Here is a 21,785-nt window from a genome sequence, read left to right on the forward strand (position 1 = left end):
GTGAATAGGACCCGATTGTTAAACCACTCTGGAATTGCTGCTGTGTGTGTGGAATAGTGGTCTCCTAACAATTGTCATCACTCTTAACAACAACTCCCATAATGTTTCTGGGCTCTGGTGGAGGAACAGGGGTGCAGGGGGAGCACACCCCCCCCAAGCGGCACAATCCCAGTGGGGTGCCATTGCAGCTCCCCCCCCCCCGTGCGCAGCGTGCCACGCCCCCGGGATGTGTGCCACGCCCCTGTGGGCAGTGTGCCACGCTACCAGGACGTGTGCCAGCCACGACCTTTCCTGCTCTTCACCTGCCCCCAAAGCTTGAAGCTCCACCACTGCTTTTGGGGAAGCCAAGACTGTTAAAGGTAAAGGGACCCCTGACCACCAGGTCCAGTCGTGACCGACTCTGGGGTTACGGCTCGCTTTATTGGCCGAGGGAGCCGGCGTACAGCTTCCGGGTCATGTGGCCAGCATGACTAAGCCGCTTCTGGCGAACCAGAGCAGCACACGGAAACGCCGTTTACCTTCCCGCTGGAGTGGTACCTATTTATCTACTTACACTTTGACGTGCTTTCGAACTGCTGGGTTGGCAGCAGCAGGGACCGAACAACAGGAGCTCACCCCGTCTTATACTGCTTCAAATGTATTGTGTGAATGTGACTGGTGCCACATTAGGACTGAGAAAGCCTAGGTTCAAGCCTGCACTTATCCACAAAGCTCGCCATATCAATCTGGGTCAATCTACCTCTCAGGGTGGTTGCGATAATAAAATATGGGTGGCTCATTGGGAAGAACCATGGCTATACAAGGCCTTGGGTTTCTTGGAGGAAAGGTGAGATAAAGATGTAGTAAGAAACAAAAGCAAATGTGGCTTCCCAACTCCCTCCTTATCAACATAAGAGACGAGTATATATATATATTTCTAAGTCCATGTGGACCTCACCTCACCTGATGCACATCCTGGGGTGACCTCACTATTCCAAAGAAAGTTTCACATGTTTTTAATATGGAAACGTTCCATTATTGAGTGAGCTACAATAGGACAGAGGGATAATTTGACATGCATTTAAGAACATATTTATCACAGCCTCCATTTTTGCATTTCATTTCCCTTCCTTATAATGTTTAGCCTTCCACAACTATGGGTGTATAAATATCCCTGCCAACTTAAGATAGCACTTCTTCTATTTGAGGAAGTGAAAACATTCCTCTTCAACCAGGCCTTGGGCTGATTAACACTCGATGTCCTTTTAAATGTGTTGGTGGGAGGCAGGGATTATGGGCTTGGTTTGGTTTGTCCTTGTTTTTATTATGCATTTTGTATTTTTATGCCGTGAACCTGCCCCGAGATCTTCGGATGAAGGGCAGTATACAAATTTAATTAGATATTTTTTCTGCGGTTGTCAGAACTATATGAATCTTGAAACCAGCTTGCATTAGGCAAATTAATGGAGGAGAAAAGACTACAAGGTGCAATGGCTACTATGCTCTACTCTTCACTGTCAGAGCCAGTGTGCCTCTGAATACCAGTTGCTGTTCAAGTTTTTTTGTTTGTTTAATAGTTTATATACCACTTGATTGTAAAAATAAAATAAAATCCTCAAGACAGTTAAAGTTGGAAGAGAACTCTCACGCTCTAGGGCTGGGCAATATATTGATATATTGTCCAAAACTAATTTGAAGCCCATATCGTGATAGCGGTTTCATAACTTTTGACCTGGCAATATATTGCAAATCGCGATGTGTGTGTGTATACTATGCAACCGGAGAAGGAACTGGCAAACCACTCCAGTATTTTGCCAAGAAAACTCCATGGACATAAAAAAGGAGAAGCTTTGAGAAGAAGTGAGAGTTTCCAAAGCATGCTCTGGTTCATGGGGTCACAGAGAGTCGGACATAACAAAGACGACTAAACAACAAAATACTATGCAAAAATCACAAAGTGGGGAAAACCATGAAGCCAGCCAGTGCCTCTACATTGCTCCATCCTTATTTCACACATCGTGATATATAATTATATTGTGACGTTGAAAAGCAGATTGCCCAACCCTATTGTGCTCACGTCTTGCTTTTAGGCTTCCCATAGGAACGACCTCAGTCCAGTATACCTGAAGAAACGTCTACACCCCAATCGTTCAGCCCGGACACTAAGGTCTAGTGCCAAGGGCCTTCTGGCGGTTCCTTCACTGAGAGAAGTGAGGTTACGGGGAACCAGACAGAGGCCTTCTCGGTAGTGGCACCTGCCCTGTGGAATGCCCTCCTATCAGATGTCAAGGAAATAAACAACTATCTGCCTTTTAGAAGACATCTGAAGGTAGTCCTGTTTAAGGAAGTTTTTAATGTTTGATTTTTTTCATGTTTTTCATATTTTGTTGGGAGCCGCCCAGGGTGGCTGGGGAAACCCAGCCAGAAGGACAGGGTATGTCTGTATGTATAAATAATTTTTCTAAATTATTATTATTATTATTATTATTATTATTATTATTATTATTATTATTATATAGGCATCTGGTTGGCTACCATGAGAATAGGATGCTGGACTAGTCACCTTTGGTTTGATCCAGGAGGGCTGTTATGTTCTTAAAGTCTCCAAGAGCCCCTGTAAATATATCTGATGTCCTTTGCCTGAGATCCATCAGCTTTCATTTTATAAACAGTAATACTTCCTTACGCCCCAGTCCTAAACATTTATTTAACTGGATATGACTTCCAAATAGGTGTGTTAAGGGCTGCAATCTTATATTAAATGTGTGTGTTTCTACACTCATAACTGGAGCCAAGCTTTTGTGAAGAACGCTTTTGATGCTATGTCTATTTCTACCCCTCAAAAAGTGAGAGAGCTCAACAAACAATGCACAGTCAAAAGGCAAGTTGATAAATGCTGGGTCGACGCCAGCAATGGCATAAGGCAGCCATGCCCAAAGGAAGCACATGTTCGTACTTGTGGCAGCTCACCCGAGCCTTGAGGGCAAAGAAAAGGGAGTTCTCCTCTTCCGTTCTGCTCCTCCAGAACGAAAAGAAGCTAATGTTTAATAGGAGGTACAGTTTAAATATTGTTAAGCCCATTGCAAACACAGTTTTTCTTCACTTTAGGCTCCCCATTCCAATATATGCATTACTTTATTGCACATAAAATATTCAAGAGTTGAATGAGAGTTGTTTCATCTCAGTTCCTGGAGCGAAACAAAGTTTTGCTGAAATGAATTCCTCTAGCACAGTGCATAAGCCCTGTTGCATTTGATAGGACTTATTCCCAAGAATAAGGGAATAATAGAATAGGGATGCGGGTGGTGCTGTGGGTTAAGCCACAGAGCCTAGGGCTTGCTGATCAGAAAGTCAGCAGTTCGAATCCCCGCGACAGGGTGAGCTCATGTTTTTTGGTCCCAGCTCCTGGCAACCTAGCAGTTCGAAAACACGTCAAAGTGCAAGTAAATAAATAGGTACCGCTCCGGTGGGAAGGTAAACGGCGTTTCCGTGCACTGCTCTGGTGCACCAGAAGCAGCTTAGTCATGCTGGCCACATGACCTGGAAGCTGTCTAAGGACAAACGCCGGCTCCCTCGGCCTACAGAGTGAGATGAGCGCGCAACCCCAGAGTCGGTCACGACTGGACCTAATGGTCAAGGGTCCCTTTACCTTTACCTTATTCCCAAGAAATGTGAGTATAGGACTGCAGACTAAGAGAATGAAGTTGAAATCCTATGCTCACTTACCTGGGAATAAACCCCGTTGAGCTCAATGGGACTTACTTCTGGGTAGACATGCACAGGATTGCACTGCTGAGAATATGAAATTTGTGCGTTCAATTTTAGCTGTGCCATGAAGTCAGCAAGAGGCCATAAGCAACACTCTCAGCCTTAACTGTACATCTACAATTAGGATAATGCTGGGTGATCGTACTAGGTGTAAGGAAGATAAAGTACGTAAAAACAGGCTATTCTAAAGTGCTAAATCAGGCTTCCTCAACCTCAGCCCTCCAGATGTTTTGAGACTACAATTCCCAGCATCCCTGACCACTGGTCCTGCTAGCTAGGGATCAAGGGAGTTGTAGGCCAAAAACATCTGGAGGGCCGAGGCTGAGGAAGCCTGTGCTAAATGTATAAAAATGCTACACTTATGAAAACCTAGGATTATATGTAAATTATTGAATCAGATGATCTTTGGGGTTTGCAGACTGCCCTGCTCTGAAGCCCTGACAATCAGCTGAGTTATAGTCCCCCCTCAAATGCCAAGCACAGCTCTCTGAAAGCATTGATCAGCTGACAGCCAGAATTTTACAATCAGCAGGCTGCTATGCACAGGGCTCTGCAAACCGCATTTTGGCCCAGCAGTATCTTCACCTGCCCCACACCTGTCATCATACAGAATCACAGAAACCAAGGGCCATCTAGCACAACCCCCTCCAATTCATGTATATGATATCAAGTAAAAGACAAGTGGACATGGCTTCGCAAAACAAACTCGCAGGCCAAATATCTGGCCCACAGACCAGAGGTTTCCACCAGTTATTAACATGTTCAGGTTAAGAGGCGTTGTATATAGGAATTCTGATCTCACCACTTACCTATAGATGAGCAAGCCACACAACACAGTTGCATTGATCTTAAAGGTGGCATCACTTCACCTGTTTCCCATGCTCTTTTATCAGGTTCTTCCCCAGCGCAAAATTGGTTATTTAGCCTTGACCAAAAGTGTGTCCTTCAAAAAATATACCCAGATGGTTCCTGCACACAGCTTTCTCCTATGCCAAATGTTCAAGCAACGATACAATTTAAACTACGAGCGTTTTCCATTTTTCAACCTGCGCCTAGAATCACAGAATTGTAGAGTTGGAAGGGACCACAAGGGTCATCTAGTCCAACCCCCTGCCATGCATGAAGCTTTTGCGCAAAGTGGGGCTCAAACCCCAAACCCTGAGCTTAAGAGTCTCATGCTCTACCCCTTTACAGCTGATTCATCTGCAGCATACCCTCCAACATTTCTCCAATGAAAATAAGGGCATCCCATTCCATAATGATAATTTTACTATTTATACCCCACACTTCTTACTTGGTTGCCCCAGCCACTCTGGGCAGCTTCCAACACCTATAAAAACACAACAAAGCATTAAACATTGAACAAACCTCCCTATGCAGGATTGCCTTCAGACAGCTTGAGGGTTGGATAACTCCATACCCCACAACATTTCTCCAGTGAAAATAGGGACATCCTAAGGAAAATGGGATCAAATCAGAAACAGGGGCAGCTTCTCTAAATCAGGGACGTCCCTGGAAAATAGGGGCACTTGGTAATAACTGAGTACTTTCAATGCTTTTCAATATTTGTGGATTCCTCTGCTCCCCTCTCCCTTGGCTACACCCATGGGCACAAGAGATGGGCAGGAAAGGGGGAGGAAATGAAGCGACAGGCAACAACTCCAAATATGAACAACTCCAAATCCTTACCTAGTTTGGAATGAGGCATCAATCATTTTTATTTTTGGACTGCTCTTTTGTGAAAGCATGGTAGATCACAGGTGTTATGTGTAAGGTAAAGCTAAAGGGACCCCTGACCATTAGGTCCAGTCGTGACCGACTCTGGGGTTGCGGTGCTCATCTCGCTTTATTGGCCAAGAGAGCCGGTGTACAGCTTCCGGGTCATGTGGCCAGCATGACTAAGCCACTTCTGGCGAAGCAGAGCAGCACACGGAAACACCGTTTACCTTCCTGCCGGAGCGGTACCTATTTATCTACTTGCACTTTGACGTGCTTTCAAACTGCTAGGTTGGCAGGAGCAGGGACCGAGCAACGGGAGCTCACCCCGTCGCGGGGATTCGAACCGCCGACCTTCTGATCAGCAAGTCCTAGGCTCTGTGGTTTAACCCACAGTGCCACCTGCGTCCCTTGGTGTTATGTGTACATGTAAACAAATACCCATGGATCTCAGGTTTCCTGGCTTGGAGCAACACACACACACACGGCTGCTGTTTTGTGCAAATCTGGTAGATTGAGAAACTTGTATTATTTTTTAATTTTAAAAAACACACACTACAGGTGTGTGCTCACAGGTAAACAGATACCAGTGTGCATACCCATAATGACCTCCGGCAAGGCCAGCCCACCTATGTAGTGGTGTGAAGTAACTGCCTGAGGCAGCAGAAGCCCCCGAGGAAGCACCCTCATGGGCACCTCCTGCCACGCCCACACCTCTGCCAGAGAAGTGGTGTCAGGATAGGTACTCATTTCCTGCGAGATTTTATCAAAGACTTGCAAGATGTTGAAGAGAGCAAAATATCTCATGTGGGTGAGATCTTGCACGCTCTTTCAGGGAATTGGCGCCTAGGCCAGCACTGCAGTGCTAGTACAGCTGCATCACCACTGGCAGGTGGCACAGTGGTGGCGAGTGCCCCACGGGTGGTGGTGGTGTGGTTTGGCAGAGTAGGGTGGCACTTCCACAGCCCAGGTGGGGCTCGCTAGCTAGGGGAGGAGGTGTGTGATTCGTCAGCTGGAGTAGAATCAGAACAGGTGAGGGTCACATGCCTTGTCAAGCCCAGAAGGTATAGCAGGAAAGGCATCCTGGCTAGGCCTCATGAGATTTAGGTGAGATCTTGCAAGCTCTTTCAGGGAATCAGCACCAATGCCAACCAACACTGCTTCTACACAAGGTGACACAGCTGGTGGCCTTGGTGGTGGTGGCTCCCTTCAACATTTATCCGATGAAAGTAGGGACGTCCCATTCCATAATGATAATTTTACTATTTATACCCCACACATCTTACTAAGTTGCTCCAGCCACTCTGGGCAGCTTTCAACATCTATAAAAACATAATAAAACATTTTTTAAAAAGCTTCCCTATCCAGGATTGTCTTCAGACGGTACAGGGGTCTGAAAACTCCATCCCCTCCAACATTTCTCCAATGAAAATAGGGACAGCCTAAGGAAAAGTGGGACATTCCAGGATCAAGTCAGAAGCAGCTTCTCTAAATCAGGGACCTCCTTAGAGAATAGGGACCCTTGGAGGGTCTGCTGCAGCAATCTGCAGATGATCATGTTTAGTCTCATGAACTTAAGGCGATTTCTGAAGATCAAACCTCTGTGTTAACAGCACAGAGAAGGCCAGACTGTGGTTGTGCTTGTTTTTCTGAACCAGGTGGCAACCCAATTTAAAAGCCTCTCCCTCATTTAAGCGGCTTGTTTACTACATCCGTCCGCAAGAAGAGTTAAGGAAAAGTTGGGGGCAAGCATATCTTGTGATTGTCATGAGAGACATGTATCTCAGCTGTGCGTTGGCATGACTGGGCAAAGCTTACACACCCACAAAATGCCAAAGGATTCTTTCCTCTTCTTCTTCAAAAAATGGCACCGTTCAAACGCTGTTCAAACCGGGCGTCCTGCCTTTCTCAACGTGCTTTCCTGAAGGGGAGCATATAAACACTTGCTTATTTTAGCACCGCCCTTCGGCGTTGCTGCTCAACCGACCTGAAAAGTTTGCATTCCCTGAGGGGGGAAGGTCCTTTTGTTGCCCTACACCCCCGTCGGCATTCTTTGTTAGCAGGGATCAGGAATGCGCAAACACACTGGGGCAGGTTTTGTTTTGTTCCAAACCAAGCCTTTCCCGAGAATCTCGGTTGGCTTAATGGATCCCCAACTCTAGTTCTCCATCAGGTCGTGGATCCCGGAGCAAGAACCCGGACCAGCCACTTTTTTTTTTTCAAAACACCCAGTTCCCTTCCGACATTTTGATCCGTCCCATCCGTCCGTCGCGTTTTCTGCAGCAACTCTTGATTTCCGCACTATCATAACACAGCCCGCCATAACAGGTGGTTGGTGGGTCCTTCGATCCCCATTTTGGGTTTTAGCCAAAAATAACACACCCATGCACAAAATAACTCCACGCAAATCCGCGATCGGGGGTCGGTTGGGGAGAGGGAGGCATTTCCCACACACACACACCGGCGGAAGTTGGTGTCCTTGGGAGCCTCACCCTGCCTGCTGGCTCCACACCTCCATCCCCCTGGTGGAGAAATCGCAAGGCGGGCACAGGCGGCGAACAAACTTCCGAATAAGCAGCGCCTCCGGCTCCGCTTCCCCAAAGCTGAGCGGGTCGTGTCCAGCCCGGGGTTCCATCCCTGACAGGACCCCAAGGAGTGGGGGAAAGCACAGAATCGCGGCTCGCAGCGACGGATCTTTTGATCCAAGCGAGCGCGCCGCTTCGCATGGCAGCCTGTGCGCGCGCGAGTGGGGTTACTTCTGCCCGATCGCACCTGCGGGCCTGGCGCGCGCCGCGAGGGCGCAACACGTTTGCATCCTCCCCCCTCCCCCCCCCTGCAAAAGAAGCAAACAACTTAAATCGACTTCGGAATCTGGCGATCAGCGCTTCAGCCCAATCAAGAGCTCTGCCCAAGACACAGGATCCGCATTAGGGCTTCTCGGGAGCCAGAAACTGTTCCAGTCCAGTACACGGCGCATCTAGGACTAGGCAAGCCGAGGTACCCTATGGGGATTCCCTCCCCCCCCCCCCAATTTACTAGCCCCCTTCCAAAAAACCCAGCCGGGATCAAGATGCAGGCAACTTCTTTTCCCCACCACGGACCCACTTACAGCCTCTTGTCCTCGGGCTGCAGCTGCCGGTGCATCGCCAGGGAGAAGCCGAAGAGGCTTCCGGAGTCCCCGCTCCACATGACCACGTTGCCCGTGTCCAGGTTGAAGGCGAGGACGAGCCCCGGCAGGAGGGACAGATAGAGAAGCGGCGGCATGGGGCCGGGAGGGTGCGCCACGCGCGGCTGCAAATCCCAGGGAAGGGCTTGTCGCTGGATGGAGGGCGAGCAGGAAAATCCAGGCTGGCGGGGCGCGCTCCTCGCCCGGTTTGGCTGCCCGCCTCGCTGCCACTCCGTGAATGAGCTCGTTGTTCTCTCCGGAGACTCGCTCGGGCTTTGCACCAAGTGACGAACAACAAGCGCGGAGCCCCGCCCCGTCTCTCCCCGAGCGCGCACGGCTGCCTTGCCGCGCTCTGCCCTGCCCTGCCCAGCCCAGCCCGGCCTGCCGGAACTCCGCTTTGCCTGTTGCCCAGAAAATCTGAGTCAAGGCGGCTGGAAATCGCTCGGGCTGACCGCTCTCCAGGAACAGATTGGGGCGTGTTCATAAGAAGCGCAGAGCTGGCACGGATCTCGAGGGTCATGTAGTCCAAACCCCCTGCTGCAATGCAGGAATTCTGCCCACAGAATGGGTGGACTCGAACCGTCAACTTTCTGGTTAACAGCAAGAGACTCACTGCTCTCCAATGTTAGTATTCGGTCCAGCTTCACTGTTGTTAGTGTGCTGTTGTTATTATTATTGTTGTTATTATTTATTAAATTTATATATACCATCATTCTTACTTATGTGAGATCCCACCCCCTAAACCAGAGATGACAAATTTCTGGGACAGATGGTGGACCCCAGATTGGCTTTCTGCCATAATCTTTTCCAAGCTAAACATAACCAGCTCCTTCAACAGTTCCTCATAAGGCTTGGTTTCCAGACCCTTGATCATCTTGGTTGCCCTCTGCACACCTTCCAGCTTGTCAACTTCCTTCCTAAATTGGGGTGCCCAGAATTGGACACAGTATTCCAGGTGTGGTCTGACCAAGGAAGAATAGAGTGGTCTAGGGAGATGCAGTTAGCCCTGCGAGCCCCAGCTTGTAGTAGCTATTTCTCTATTTATATCCCACTCCTACAAGGAGCACAAGGCACCCATAGGCAATGAATCTTTCCCCTCGCCCACAGAATTTTTATTCTCATAAGGACCCTGTCAGCTCAGTAGAGAGAAAGCATAGCATATAGCCCAAGACCTCTCAGTGAGCTTCATGGTTGGTAGGTTGGTATTTGAACATGGATTTCAGCTCACCTAGACCAAGATTCCCGTGCCTACAACACACCGGCTGTCTGCAAAAACTAAGCCATAATAATAGGCCCTCTTGAAGGAGCTCCTTTCTGGCCTTGCACACATTCCTTGCTCCTGTGCCAAGCCAAAAATTCTAAACCAGTATGAAACTGAGTGGCTCCATTCTTCCTCGCTGCAGACGGTGTTCTGCTGTCATTTCCTGCAGCAAACAACTGAGGTGTGTGAATGACGGGCACATGCCCTATGTGCGCATGCATCTGGGAGCCTTGACTGGGCAGTGCCTGCGTGACATGAGTGCATAAATGTTTCAAGGTCCTGTGGTTCATGTGTCGGACGGATGAGCTCACTATCTGGCAAACTAGGACCACCTGACCCTGCAATTGTGTTTGCTTCAGGTGTTGCCCTGGTGCCTCCGTAAACAACCACCTAAAGTATGAATGACAAGACACATCCTCCCCACAGCTCTCTGGTTATATGTGCACTTAAGGCTGACTCCGTTGCCATTGGTATATTTGCCGGAGGACAGATTGATGTGTTCTACCCACAGCAAATACCTTTGCCACATCTGATGTGGAGCTGCTCCTCAACTTCCTAGGTACCTCTCTGCTTCTTTACTTTTGCTTGCTTCCACCACAAAAAAGGCTTTCCTGGTATCAGCAAAAAAAAAAAATTGTAACATATCAGCTGTTCAGGGGAAGCCAGCTAGAATTCACTCAGTTTCCTATGTTCCTAATTATCAATAGGAAATAAAGACTTACAGATTGATTAGAGCTAAGGCTGGAAAGTTGTGGTTACCTGGTTGTAATGTGATTGGTTGGTTGGTTTTTCCAATACAGTATGTTGTATGGAATGTTAATGTGTCATATGATCCCCCCTTTCTTCCCAGGGCATACAGTCGTACCTTGGATCCCAATCCTGAATGCCTTACGAGTTGTTGAACATTTTGGTTCCTGAACACCATAAACCTGGAAGTGACTGTTCCGGTTTGCAAACGTTCTTTGGAACCGAACGTCCGACGGGGCTTCCTCTGCTTCCAATTGGCTGCAGCAGCTTCCTGCAGCCAATCGGAACCCACGCTTTGGATTCCAAACGTTTTGGAAGTCAAACAGACTTCTGGAATGGTTTCCGTTCAGATTCCAAGGTACCACTGTAATTTATTTCTGTATATATTTTTCAATGTAAATTGCTAGAAAACCCTTTGGGTGGAAAGTGACATAATAATAATAATAATAATAATAATAATAATAATAATAATAATAATTTGTTTTTATTGTGAGCTGCTTTTGGGAAGAAATGGCAGGATGCAGGGTTGTTGTTTTTTTTTTTTTTAAAGTAATAAATACGTTTCTGTGGAAGTCATTGTTGCCAAGGATGGTCTCTCGGCAAGATGTAAGCTGTGAGTCTCTTGAGCTCACACGTGTCCTGCCATCGCTGGATTTTCAGCTGCCTGTTTATTAATGGCATGCTGGGACTCTGCCAAGCGCACTGCAAGATGTGGGCCTGCTGGGGTTCCATATTGAGCTGTAGCCGTGCCAGCAATGCTCTCCTCATCAATGTAACGATTCTTTGCCTAATGATAGGGTTGAATCTGAAATGTTCATTTTTAAAGAGGGGGGGAAAGGTGGGTAGGGAGCTGGAGCCAAATGAGGCACTCCAATCTGCCTTCTGGATACACTTTAAGAATGGTCTCTTTCATCACTAAAGTCTTCATCTGTCAGAGGGACACAAAAAAAGCACATTTGCACATGTATTTGGCCTGAAGTGTATAATTTTGTTGGTGTATGTTGAACACACAGCTGTGTATCTTTCAGGCAGCAGGTGAAATGAGTTCGTAAACCAAATATACGATTATTATTTTTTCTAACCTAGATTACAATCAATGCATTTTAGAATAAAACTCTGTAAAAAACCCCGAATAGGTTTGTTCTGAATGTCAGTAATTGCAATCTGGCAGTCCAGGGTTTTAAGTACCATTGAAATCATGGGTAGGAGTCCTGTAGCCATCTTAGCACTGTGGGATGTTTGGCTCCCACAGGAGGCAGCGATGGCGGCCGCCATCTTGGATTAGACAGATTTGTGGAGGTAAAGGCTATCAGTGGCTATTAGTCACGATGGCTATGCTCTGCCTTCATGGTTGGAGGCTGTATGTTTCCATACCCTCCAACATTTCTCTGATGAAAATAGGGACATTCTGAACACCAGGTGCTAGAAATCATAGGAGGGGAGAGTATTCCTGTGCTTGGGTCCTGTTTTTGGACTTCCCATAGGCATCTGGTTGGTTACTATGAGAATAGGATGCTGGACACGATGGACCACTGGCCTGATCCTGCAGCTCCTCCCTCCATAAAGTTGAGCATCTTGGTAGCACATAATAGAAGATCATTGAAACAAAGTGTGCGTCTTAGGTCTTCATTCGGCACTGTATGTCGGTGCTTGCTTCATGCTAGCATAAAGCGGACTATGTCAGGCTGCAGTAAAAATGTTTGTTTTTAAAGTGTGCTAAGCTCCGTTCATTTCTTTCTCTGCCTTGCACACAAGCTGCTAAAGGAACAGCGCACTGACAACTGGACTCGTCTCCTTTCAAAGTAGAACCGCCAAAGGACTGAGTCAGCAGCACAGAGAGGTTTTTTGATAAACGAAGGCCTGAGCTATTTGCCCCGGACAATGGCTTCATTTCCCCATGTAAGCAAAACCTCTGCATAGTTGCCGTTAGTTACCAGAATGCAAAGGTCTGTTAGCTGGGGCAGTCGTGTTACACGGGACGAGGGTCTGGGAGATAATAAATCGCTCCTGTTAAGCGTCGCTCAGGGTCTACATTTCAGCACAGGTCTGTTAGAAACCACTGACAATACCAATACATATTTGGATTTAAGTACTCAGATACCTCCTATGTGAACCTCTCGGTGCTTCCATGTCTACAGTACGTAGATTATTTTGTGGAAGTGGGTTTCGTTTTGGGGGTCCCTTTGAGAGCCTCGGTAGAAAATACTGTGGTATTAGACAGCACAGTAAATGCAAGCTGAAAATCTCTAGGTCGGTGTTTCCCAACTTTGGGTCTCCAGCTGTTTTTGGACTACAACTCCCATCATTCCTAGCTATCAGGACCAGTGGTCAGGGATGATGGGAGTTGTAGTCCAAAAACAGCTGAAGACCCAAGGTTGGAAAACACTGCTCCAGGTCGTTTCTACGCTTGTTCAAGCTTAGCAGAATTTCATGGTGCTATAGATACTTTTATTTACCTTGATGGAGTAACATCTAGGATGTGGGGTTAGTGTTACAGAATTGCATGTGGACTATGTGGCATGGGGTGGGGACTGTAGCTCGTTAGGAAAGCACTTGGTTTTCATTCAGATGGTAGCAGGTTCAAACCCCCCCCCCCCCAGCTGGGGATTGGACTGGGAAAGTCATCTTGTCCCCCAAAGTCAACTTTGGAGAACCAGGCCTTTAAGAAGCATGAAGTCTCTTCGGTCAAAAGGCCAACACTCACCCACAGCCACGGCACTTTAGGCAAAACCGTAAAGGTAAAGGGTAAAGGGACCCCTGACCATTAGGTCCAGTCATGACCGACTCTGGGGTTGCGGCGCTCATCTCGCTTTATTGGCCGAGGGAGCCGGCGTACAGCTTCTGGGTCATGTGGCCAGCATGGCTAAGCCGCTTCTGGCGAACCAGAGCAGCACACAGAAACGCCGTTTACCTTCCTGCCGGAGTGGTACCTATTTATCTACTTGCACTTTTGACGTGCTTTCGAACTGCTAGGTTGGCAGGAGCAGGGACCGAGCAACGGGAGCTCACCCCGTCGCGGGGATTCAAACCACCGACCTTCTGATCAGAAAGTCCTAGGCTCTGTGATTTAACCCACAGCGCCACCCACGTCCCCAGGCAAAACCATAGCATATATCAATTCAGAGTAAATCTAGACTGTCGAAACTCACGACAAATTGAAAGGAAGTGAGAGAGACAGTGTGGCACTACATGCATATAGGGGACAGTGAGGGAGAATGGGTGGAACAGTTTAAGGCAGCAGAAGCCCTTTTGTTCGCTGAAGGTAGTAGATCTGGAAAGGAACACGTCGCAAGCAGGGATATAATGAGAAACCAGGGTCAGAAGACGAGGCAAGGTCATGTTAAAGTGAGGACAAGGAGTTTGGGCTGGAGACAGGAAGCCTGTGAGGGAATCTGATAACATTCAGCCACAATGAGTACATCAGCACCATTTCAACATTGACAAAGTAGCTCTGATTGCTCCCACACATTACATGTCGGACAATTAGATTTTGCCACTTTTGTGTGTGTGTGTGTGTGTGTGTGTGTGTGTGTTTTTAATTAGGAGCTGCTGCAACCATTCTCACATCTTGATGAGTGTACCTGCATGACAGACCTGTGTCCAAACATATATGCCTAGCACGGTTAATTTAAAAACACCAACCTCTAAGCAGTTTACAGTACATACAAAATAAATATAAAATCTTAAGGATATGCAGATAGAAATCAACAGATGTTGGAAACAAGTAGGCATAATAAAATGATCAAATACACATAAAAAACAAATAGATATAATAAAATTATCTGTCTGCCTGTCCATACATTTTTTTTCTTTTTTAAGGCTGGCATCAAAAACAGTACAATGGGGGTGCTTGCCTAGTATTTATTTATTTGTGTTATTTACATTTTCAGGTGTATACTTCAAATAATCTAAAGTGAGAAGTGGCTGTTGAGTGAAAACAGAAAAAGTACTTTTTCATGTTCACCCATTCACTTATACCTTACCACAAACATTGCTTGTTTTGGTGAAACACATGCAAACAAAGAATCGGGGCCTCTGTAAGTACATTTGCTTTCAATGCTTTCTATCGGTTTATGTTTTCCACCTTAACCTTTGTTTGGCTATTATCTACCCAGTTATTTCTAACTATAACTTTTAAGGCCAAGGGTTTTCCATTTATGCTTACATTTCTTCACTAAAAAGCAGTTTTATTCCAGCCCATGGATCTACAGTACTTAAAAAGGTTTCACTTACCTAACTCTTTGCAGAGTTGGGGCCTAGTTACAGGGCGTTTTTAAACAGCCATTGTATCGAAATGCTGGCTTTTTTCTTATTTCTCTCCTCCTTTATAATGTGCTTATTTCCACTCTCGCCCCCTGCCAAGCAAAGCTCATTCACTATTTCATGCCAGAAACTTTTTTTAAGGGAATAAAACTTTGCCAAATAAAGAGATATGCCAGATGGGAAGTGGATGAGCGTGGGGTGGGTTTTTTTGGGGGGAGGGGTTTAAAATTAGCCTCCAGCCAGTCCTGAATGAAAGGAGGAAAGGGCTAAAGGAATAAACGTACACACACACACACACTCACACACTTTGTAAGGAAGCCCCCGCCATCCCATTCCTCTGTGGAGCTCCAGTTTCGCTCTTCAAAATGCTTGATTGCATTATGCTGTTGTGAACAGACAAGCTTAGCAAGTGAACAGTAAATCTAATCAGTTTGGCATAAGGGGTTTCATGGGATCTGGGCAGACAATAGGAATAGTTGTGCGAGCTTCGCTGACTTCAAGTGATTCACTAGTTTATCCATTAGAGCCAAAGTCGTAACAAAGCAACCATTAATTACTGATGTGCAGGACTCACCAACGATGGGCGGGGGTTGGGTGACCCATTCACAACAATTTGGGAAAGCCATTGTCTTAAGAGAAGCAATTAATACACGATGGTTTGTAGCGGTTCTATTCTTTCACTGCTCGTCCATAATTCTCTTCCCTAAGCTTTTACTCTAATGGCCTTTTTGACAAAACCTAGAAAACTGTTACTGGAATATAGAACTAATCCTCATAGTTTTGGAACAAACCTTAACAGAAAGCAAGCTCTAAGTTATCTTCAGTTCTTACGTTAATAATTCCCAGAGGAACTCCACGCTCCCCCTGTAAGTCCTAGCACTCAAAATCGAAGTGTTAAAAATAATATTTTTGTTACAAGTAATTACTGGTTTGAACAGACTCTCTTAGTCTTCTTTTCAGTCTTCTCAGAATCTTGGGCACATCATAGACTTTCCCCCACAAATAGGCCAACAGTCCATCGTTGATAGACAATGCAGCTTGATTATTTAACGGCTTGGGTGACCTGTGAACCTCTAGTAGCTATTCGATGGTGGCTCCCACCATCCCTGACCATTGGTCATGCTAGCCAAGGTTGATGGCAGTTGGAGAACCCTGGGAAGTCCCAGGGTAAAATGAACACAATGGAAACCACTCCCAAATTATCCCAGGCTACATAACATACCATACGTTTAAAGCACATTTCCTCCCAGAATCCTGGGAACTTTAGTTTACCCCTCAGAGAGCTACAGTTCCCTTAACAAACTACAGTTTCCAGGATTCTTTGTGGGAAAGTCATGTACTTTAAATGTATGTCCTAAATGTTTACATCTAAGTATCTGGGTCAGGAAATAAGGGTAAGTCCTGTTGGTTCATTTCTCCGTTCATTAAGTGTAATGCAGAACTCTTGAAAAAACACCCTTGCACAGATCGATGTCATGCTCACTTTCAGATAAGGATAGAAACAAACACAAGTTGGTTGCTTTCACGATTTATTCAGTCAGTGAATTTTGGTGAAATGTCTGCTGTAGGTTTCCTTCCTGCTGGAAGACATTTCTTCATCATGACTGCAGCGAGCCAACACCTAAATATTTTGATGTGCTCTGTCTCCACACGCCAGAGATGGAGAAGATTCATGCCCTCAGGTGGCTTTTATGTGAGGTATTTACACTGCTGCTCCTGGGTGTCTATTATCCAGTCCTGTAGTGGGTGGAAGATAACATCACAGGAGTTAAGCAATAATGTCTCTAATGAATCAAATAGTGTCATGAACCAGCAGTCTTTTAATATCAAACAGATTAACTTTCACTGAGTCACAGCCAGCCAGATCTGCAAACCACACGGAGTCAGCACATTTGGGCTAATACAGGTTAAGGCCAAAATCACACATTCGTTTTCAAATGCTTTAATGATCACTCCGCAATCTGCGTCACTTAATGCCCTGACAAGGCATGTGTTTCCTGCTTTACAGTCACTGTGTTCCTCCAACTTATGCAGAAGACCTTCAGCCAAATTGCTGGCCCACACCCTGACTTGGAGGAGATGCGGTTGCTGACAATCTAACCCTCTCGAATTCTTGATTACCTGCCATGCTACATCACCAATTATTTGACTATCTTCCCAACCCTGGTCTCCATGAAACTGACAGTTGTGGGTGGGTGGGAGTGAAATCCTTGTAAATATCACAAAAACCTCTCTTTGATCTTAAATGAATGTTTTAATTGAAATATTGAGAGGGACACAACCCAGTTGTGCTCCAGGAAGATACCTCTGTACAGGAAGGGGGGAATGTTTCTTTTTCTTCCTTCTTTCCATGAGCAACAACCTAGGCAGGCCAGTTGCATCAGAGGCACTCCAGTAAGCCTGCCACTACCCTCCTTTAGGTTTCTTCTACTCCCAGATGGGAGCAAATTCAGGGAGAAGCGATGGGTGCAGGGTGGGGGATAGAATATCCCTCCCTCCCAGCTGCTAGTGCCACCACTTAAGTGCTTCCGTCACCACATTCCTGTTGTTGTTGCCCGTGCATCATTGCGGCCATCTGGGAACACAGCAGTTTCCAGTCTTTCCAGTCCAAGTCATAGAATCATAGAATCATAGAGTTGGAAGAGACCACAAGGGCCATCGAGTCCAACCCCCTGCTAAGCAGGAAACACCATCAGAGCACTCCTGACATATGGTTGTCAAGCCTCTGCTTAAAGACCTCCAAAGAAGGAGACTCCACCACACTCCTTGGCAGCAAATTCCACTGTCGAACAGCTCTTACTGTCAGGAAGTTCTTCCTAATGTTTAGGTGGAATCTTTTTTCTTGTAGTTTGGAGCCATTGCTCCGTGTCCGCTTCTCTGGAGCAGCAGAAAACAACCTTTCTCCCTCCTCTATGTGACATCCTTTTATATATTTGAACATGGCTATCATATCACCCCTTAACCTCCTCTTCTCCAGGCTAAACATGCCCAGCTCCCTTAGCCGTTCTTCATAAGGCATCGTTTCCAGGCCTTTGACCATTTTGGTTGCTCTCCTCTGGACACGTTCCAGTTTGTCAGTGTCCTTCTTGAACTGTGGTCTTAAGTCTTAAGACTGTATCTACTAAGGCAATTTCACCTGTTTAAGCCACAGCTGTGGAACTTACAGAACTCCAGATGTTGTTAGACTACAGCTCTTCTCCTACTACTGTATGTGTCGGGGTTGCCAAATGATGAAGGGAATTTGGTTTGTGGTATTGAAGGAAATAGAAATCGAAACTGTCAGGGTAACAAAATCCAGTGTTGTTTTTTCACATATATGAAGAGACAGGGCTGAGGAAGAAAACACACAGCAACACAGGGATGTCAGTGGAGAGGTACTCTTGATCGGGGGTCGGCAACCTATGGTCCATGGGCCACAAGTGGCCCACGGGGGTCATTTAACCAACCCACGAGCCACCCCCGAACCAAGCTGTCTGTTCGGTGAGTCCCCCACGCACTGCACTAAACTGGTGCAGCGCGGCATGGGGACTCGCTTCTGCGGCACTGAAAATCACGTCTGTGCAGACGCTGAAAATTTCGTCTGTGCAGACCCCAGAAATCGTGGGCGCACATGCTTATGCGCGTGCGCGATCCAGCCCACAGAGGGATCTCTGCTGGAGTGAACCGGCCCAGGCGAGGTAAACCTTGCCAACCCCTGCTCTTGATAAAAGACTGTGGCTGGAATAAGTACTCCTTTTCCTTCTTAAGAAGTGGAGATTTGCAGATGAACCTGTCTGGAGGCACATGCTAAATGGTCCTTCAGTGAGGAAGCAATGGTTTGGCTTGCATTTCTGAGCATCTTTTCATCTTCTTCTTATTGTACTGTTCTTGCAGTTTCTAGGAAATCTATAAAATCTTTTACCAAAAAAGGAAAGCGGGGGGAAATGTTGTTGTTGTTACGAATAATTATGCTAATAGATTTCAATCGAAAACTGAGTGACTAATTTATAGACCACCTGCTTAAATGGAAATCCACTTAGCTAATTCAAGCATTTGGCGGCCATCCAACCAGGTAACTTGAAACCTTATGGGAGCAATTCATCAGGCGCTATAGTGGCTTTGCAGACTTCATTAGTTTCAGCAGAGCTTGTCCAAAGTTCGTTATTAGGAAGAGAAGTTTGCAGGGGCAGTTTCTAGATAGTCTCCCACTTCTTGTAAGGATCCTTTCAATTATGAACCGCATATCTAACGGGAATGGATTAAAGGCGTAGCAAAGATTAAGCTTTTAGATAATTTGAGTTGGCTCATTGATATGAAGACGTCATTCCATTGTTAGTCCCACACTCAGTAATTGCCTAACGCTGAACATCATTCAACATACTGGAGAGCAGCTCTGCTTGCCATCAATGCTGCTCTGATAGATCGGATTTTAAACAATGATCATTCTACTACTGCGTTCTCCTTTTCACTTCTGCTACATTTTGGGCTTAGACGGCAGAAACCTGTGCATGTCTCCCAAGTTTATTCAATTGTTTGACCTCATCAATGAAGAGGGGATTATGGGATGGATGGGAAAGACTTGTTCTTTCATAAACCTAAAATCTTCCAGTATTGACCCATGTAACATTTCCTCTACTGAGTTAAGAAAGATTTTAAATCTGTCCCTTTTAATGGAAGAATTAGCGCTGAAAAGCCATACAATGGAATTCTGTTGGAGAGAGCAGACAATAGCAGCCTGTCATTTTCTTCTTAATTTTTCCCTTGGCTGTTTGTATGTGAGGGCTTATATCTGAATGGTAAATTCAAACCATTTTCTGAAACAATAAAGAAGTTCTGACAGCACTCCATTTCTGCTTTGATTAGTTGTAATCAACACATTTGCACACCATAATGCTGATCACTTAACCAATGATGAAAGTCTGAATGAACTGGAATATATCAAGATTGTTGTGTATATATATATTGTATACTCATTTGATAGTTACTTTCATTGCAGGTCACTGAGGCTTTGATGTAAGGTATTCATAATAAGAATAAAATATTCAGAAGCTTATCTACATAGCCTAATGGTCTAAAGTACCGTAATGTTGCACATGAAATACCTCCTGAAAATAAAATATTTCAATACATTTAAAATGTGCAAATAAACCACTATAGGACAAGCAGTTGGTTCAATGGTGAATGGCATTGCAATTAAAGTAGGCATTAACAGACAAATATGGAGAACCATCATCATCATCATCATCATCATCATTATTATTATTATTATTTACTTATACCCCGCCCATTTGGCTGCATTTCCCCAGCCACTCTGGGCAGCTTCCAACAGAATATATATATAAAAAAAAACATCAGACATTTAAAACTTCCCAAAACGGGACTGCCTTCAGATGTTTTCTAAAAGTCAGATACAGTGGAACCTTGGTTTTCAAGTATCTCAGAAGCTGAACGTTTGGGTTTTCAAACGCCAAAAACCTGGAAGTAATTGCTTCCGTTTTCGAACGCGCCTCAGAAGTTGAACGGCTTCCGATGCGCGATTCTCAGTTTTCTCAATGGGATTTGTCGACCGCCCATGGAGCCTCGGTTGTTGAATATTCTGGAAGTCGAACGGTCTTCCAGAACAGATTACGTTCAACAACCGAGGTTCCACTGTAGTTGTTTATTTCCTTGACATCTGGTGGGAGGGCATTCCACAGGGCAGGCACCACTACCGAGAAGGCCCTCTGCCTGGTTCACTGTAACCTCACTTCTCACAGTGAAGGAACCGCCAGAAGGCCCTAGGAGCTGAGAACATTATAGACATCAAGCAATGCATTTCACCCTCCCTCATTGAGTAACGGCTCTAGACTCCAAAAAACATGGTAGTTCTGGCAAAATATGCAACCCACTTTTGCAACTGCAAAATACTTTGACATGTAGAAAGAGGCACAGAGTACAGAGCAGGAAACAACAACTTAGCAGACAGGGCGTATGACCTGGTTCACAGTCACAAAAGTATTTATCACATAATAGCCACATAATTATGGGCAGATCCACACCACACACTTAAAACTCCTTTGGCATGCATTGAAAGAACATGGCTTTCCCCAAAGAATTCTTAGGAACTATAGTTTTCTCCTCCCAGAGCTACAGTTTCCAGCACCCTTAAGAGGGTGTTTTTAAAAACAACAACAATTGAGCAGTATATAAATTTTATGAAATGAAATAAAAGCAAGCTTTACAGTTCCCAGGATTCTTTGGGAGAAGTTGTGCACTTTAAATGTGTTTGATGTGCTTTAAATGTATTGGTGAGGGTTTCGAAATACATGCTTCCTTCTCTTGTCATCCTCAAGGTAAAGGACCTCTGGACAGTCAAAGGTGACTATGGGGTTGTGGCGCTCATCTCGCTTTCAGGCCGAGGGAACCGGCATGACTTTCCGGGTCATGTAACCAGCATGACTAAACTGCTTCTGGCGCAACGGAACACTGTGAGGGAAACCAGAGTGCACAGAAATGCCATTTACCTTCCCGCTGCAGCAGTACCTATTTATCTACTTGCATTGGCATGCTTTTGAACCGCTAGGTTGGCAGGAGCTGGGACAGAGCATCCAGGGATTTGAACCATCGATCTTCTGATCGATAAGCCCAAGAGGCTCACTGGTTAACTTTAGAAGCCCTAAACAGCCTCGGCCCAGTATACCTGAAGGAGTGTCACCACCCCCATCGTTCTGCCCGGACACTGAGGTCCAGCACTGAGGGCCTTCTGGCGGTTCCCCCACTGCAAGAAGCTACGCTACAGGGAACCAGGAGAGGGCCTTCTCAGTAGTGGCACCCGCCCTGTGGAATGCCCTCCCATCAGATGTCAAAGAGAACAACAACTACCAGACTTTTAGAAGACATCTGAAGACAGCCCTGTTCAGGGAAGTT

The 21,785-nt window shown here is 45.9% G+C and overlaps 1 protein-coding gene and 2 long non-coding RNA genes across 5 annotated transcripts in view; 2 read left to right on the plus strand and 1 right to left on the minus strand.

Moving 5' to 3' along the window:
• The window catches only part of ITGA6 (integrin subunit alpha 6), a 64,009-nt gene extending 55,003 nt beyond the window's left edge, over positions 1-9,006 (minus strand). Inside the window, exon 1 of one of the 2 annotated variants that reach the window (XM_081863639.1) lies at positions 8,573-8,976. In XM_081863639.1, coding sequence (XP_081719765.1) covers positions 8,573-8,727 — 155 coding nt within the window. In that variant the 5' untranslated portion in view covers positions 8,728-8,976. Of the gene's footprint in view, positions 1-8,572 lie in introns of both variants that reach the window. The other variant, XM_081863638.1, reaches the window with a different exon arrangement.
• The window catches only part of LOC309335590, a 259,519-nt gene that overhangs the window by 57,409 nt on the left and 180,325 nt on the right, over positions 1-21,785 (plus strand). The window lies entirely within an intron of this gene.
• On the plus strand, positions 9,322-17,230 carry LOC309335455. Of its 2 annotated transcripts, XR_014153508.1 has the most exons (4): positions 9,322-10,449; positions 12,393-12,536; positions 14,528-14,674; positions 16,909-17,230. It is a non-coding gene; the product is annotated as an uncharacterized lncRNA (long non-coding RNA). The 2 variants fall into 2 exon arrangements; XR_014153509.1 differs by lacking the exon at positions 9,322-10,449 and having other exon boundaries at positions 11,215-12,536; positions 16,909-17,093.

Source organism: Podarcis erhardii, assembly GCF_964252035.2.
Source record: "Podarcis erhardii genome assembly, chromosome: 1".
Lineage (NCBI taxonomy): Eukaryota > Metazoa > Chordata > Lepidosauria > Squamata > Lacertidae > Podarcis > Podarcis erhardii.